The sequence below is a fragment of the Colobus angolensis genome, unplaced genomic scaffold, assembly GCF_000951035.1.
Source record: "Colobus angolensis palliatus isolate OR3802 unplaced genomic scaffold, Cang.pa_1.0 Scaffold32, whole genome shotgun sequence".
In the NCBI taxonomy this organism is placed as follows: Eukaryota; Metazoa; Chordata; class Mammalia; order Primates; family Cercopithecidae; genus Colobus; species Colobus angolensis.
In genome coordinates, this window is record NW_012116488.1 from 9614522 (window position 1) to 9617132 (window position 2611).

The window sequence follows — 2611 nt, forward strand, 5'->3', positions numbered from 1 at the left end:
GTGGCCAGATCTCAGCTCACTGCAAGCTCCGCCTCCCGGGTTTACGCCATTCTCCTGCCTCAGCCTCCCGAGTAACTGGGACTACAGGCACCCGCCACCTTGCCCGGCTAGTTTTTTGTATTTTTTTTAGTAGAGACGGGGTTTCACCATGTTAACCAGGATGGTCTCGATCTGCTGACCTCGTGATCCGCCTGTCTCGGCCTCCCAAAGTGCTGGGATTACAGGCTTGAGCCACCGCACCCGGCCCTCAGGGACATTTTCTGTGTACAGATAAATCATCTGTCTTCTCTATGTCTGTATTTTTTTTTTGAAAAACACAAATAAGATTATACTACAGCTGTGTGGTAATGCTTCCTTTCTTTAAAAATATCTTGTTACAGTTTTGTTTGTGTCTTTGCTTCTTCTTTCCTACCTTTTCTGATAATTTGGAAGATGTATCATGTGTTCAGAGTCCCCTCTGGTAGATATAGGTCATATGTAATATACATATATATTATCTTGTATAATTACACGCCATATATATATAGATATATATACACACACACCTAAATAATATTCCTTAATCTCTGGTTTTTGTTTTTTTGTGCGTTTTTTTGAGGAGTTTCGCTCTTTTGCCCAGGCTGGAGTGAAATGGTGCAATCTCGGCTCACTGCAACCTCTGCCCTCTGGGTTCAAGTGATTTTCCTGCCTCAGCCTCCCGAGCAGCTGGGATTATAGGTGCTCACCACCATGCCCAGCTAATTTTTGTATTTTTGGTAGAGATAGCATTTCACTATGTTGGCCAGGCTGGTCTCGAATTCCTGACCTCAGGTGAACCACCCACCTCGGCCTCCCAAAGTGCTAGTATTACACCACGCCCCACCCTAAATCTCTGTTTTTTGATGGATGCATTTTAGAAGGTATACAGGGTTGAATAGTTTCTACCCCCACCAAATTCCTGTCCTCTTAGTACCTGTGAATGTGGCCTTATTTGGAAATAGGGTCTTTGCAGATGTAATCAAGTAAGATGAAGCCATATTGGATAGGGTAAGTCCTAATCCAACAACTGATGTCCTTATAAGAAGAGGGAAGTTTCGACACAGAGACACAGGGGAGAGAATACCATGTGAAGAAGGTGGCAGAGATTGGAGTGTACTAGCCAAGGGGTGCCAAGAATTATTGGCAACTACCAGAAGCTAGGAGAGGGGCAAGCAACAGTTCTTCCCCTGGAGCTTCCAGTAGAAACCAACCCTGCTGACACCTTGATCTTGCACTTCTGCCCTCAAGAACTGTGAGAGAATAAATTCTGTTTTAGAAAGTCACCCAGTTTGTGGCAACTGGTTACCACAGCCCTAGAAAACTAATACAGATGGTACATACTGTAGCCTCATCCTATTTTAAACAGATTTGTCCTGTTTGAAAGTGCAGTCGTTGGCCTCAGAGAAGTCTGTTCATGGTGAGGTTAGATTTCTCTGTAGCTCGAGTACAGAATTAAGATCGATGGGTCCTACCCACGGGGAATGATAAAATCATGGCTTTCTTTTGACAACTGGTCATATTAGCACGAAGGGCCTCAGAGCCCTTTTTTTGAATATCTTCATTTTCCAGAGATAAAGACAGAGAAAGGTGAGAAACTTAATGGAACTCAGGGACCCAAACAGTGTCTGGTCCATAATAGATGCTCAAAAACCATATATTGAAGGGATGGATGAATGAAAAACGCTTCACGGGCAATATAAAAATTTGATTTACTCATGCCTGTAATCCCAGCACTTTGGGAGGCCGAGACGGGCAGATCACGAGGTCAGGAGATCGAGACCATCCTGGCTAACACGGTGAAACCCGTTTCTACTAAAAATACAAAAAAAATTAGCCGGGCATTGTGGTGGGCGCCTGTAGTCCCAGCTACTCGGGAGGCTGAGGCAGGAGGATGGCGTGAACCTGGGAGGCGGAGCTTGCAGTGTGCCGAGATCGGGCCACTGCACTCCAGCCTGGGTGACAGAGGTAGACTCCGTCTCAAAAAAAAAAATTGATTTATTTTTTCGTTTAGCTGCCCGCTTCAAAATCGATGGAGGGGTAGAAAGAGAACCTAGTAGGAGGCAAGAGACCTGGACTCTCTGTCCAGGTTCTGGCCTCAACATTCTATGTGATTTTGGGCAAGTCCCTTCCTCCCTGTTAGCCTCCGTTTCCCCTCATTAAAAGGAGGAACAGGGGATGGACCAGTGATGTCCAGACACCTGGGCTTCCACGTAGGATCCCTTGTCCAGCCTGGGTGCAGACTGGGGTCCAAGGGGCATTGGTGGTGCCCAGGACGCGGGACCCTCCCTGAAGAAAGGCCCCGACAGCGCCCTGGTGCGCAGACCCTCGCTGGGTTTGCGTACTGGGGCCCGAGGGCTGGGAGCTAAGAGCTGGCGTGAGGCTCTGGGCCGCCGCCGCCGCTCACCTTCCCGATGTTTCCGCTGCTGTAGGAGTCCAGCAGGTTTATAAACACCCTCTGGATCCGGATAACTTTCTCCGTGGGAGCAGCAGTTTCCTCTTCTTCAGCCATGGTGGGAGCCACGCTGGTTGCTAAGGTGAAAGCGTCACTCCGCTTGCCAAGGAGGCGGGGCCCGGGCCGGGGAGGCGGGGCAGG

The 2611-nt window shown here is 48.4% G+C and overlaps 1 protein-coding gene across 1 annotated transcript in view; it reads right to left on the bottom strand.

Moving 5' to 3' along the window:
* Window positions 1–2566, bottom strand: part of AK7 (adenylate kinase 7) — a 110658-nt gene extending 108092 nt beyond the window's left edge. The window contains exon 1 of the mRNA XM_011951490.1: window positions 2423–2566. Within this exon, the coding sequence (XP_011806880.1) occupies window positions 2423–2527 (105 nt within the window). The 5' untranslated portion in view covers window positions 2528–2566. The remainder of the gene's footprint in view (window positions 1–2422) is intronic.
* Window positions 2567–2611: the final 45 nt, after the last annotated feature.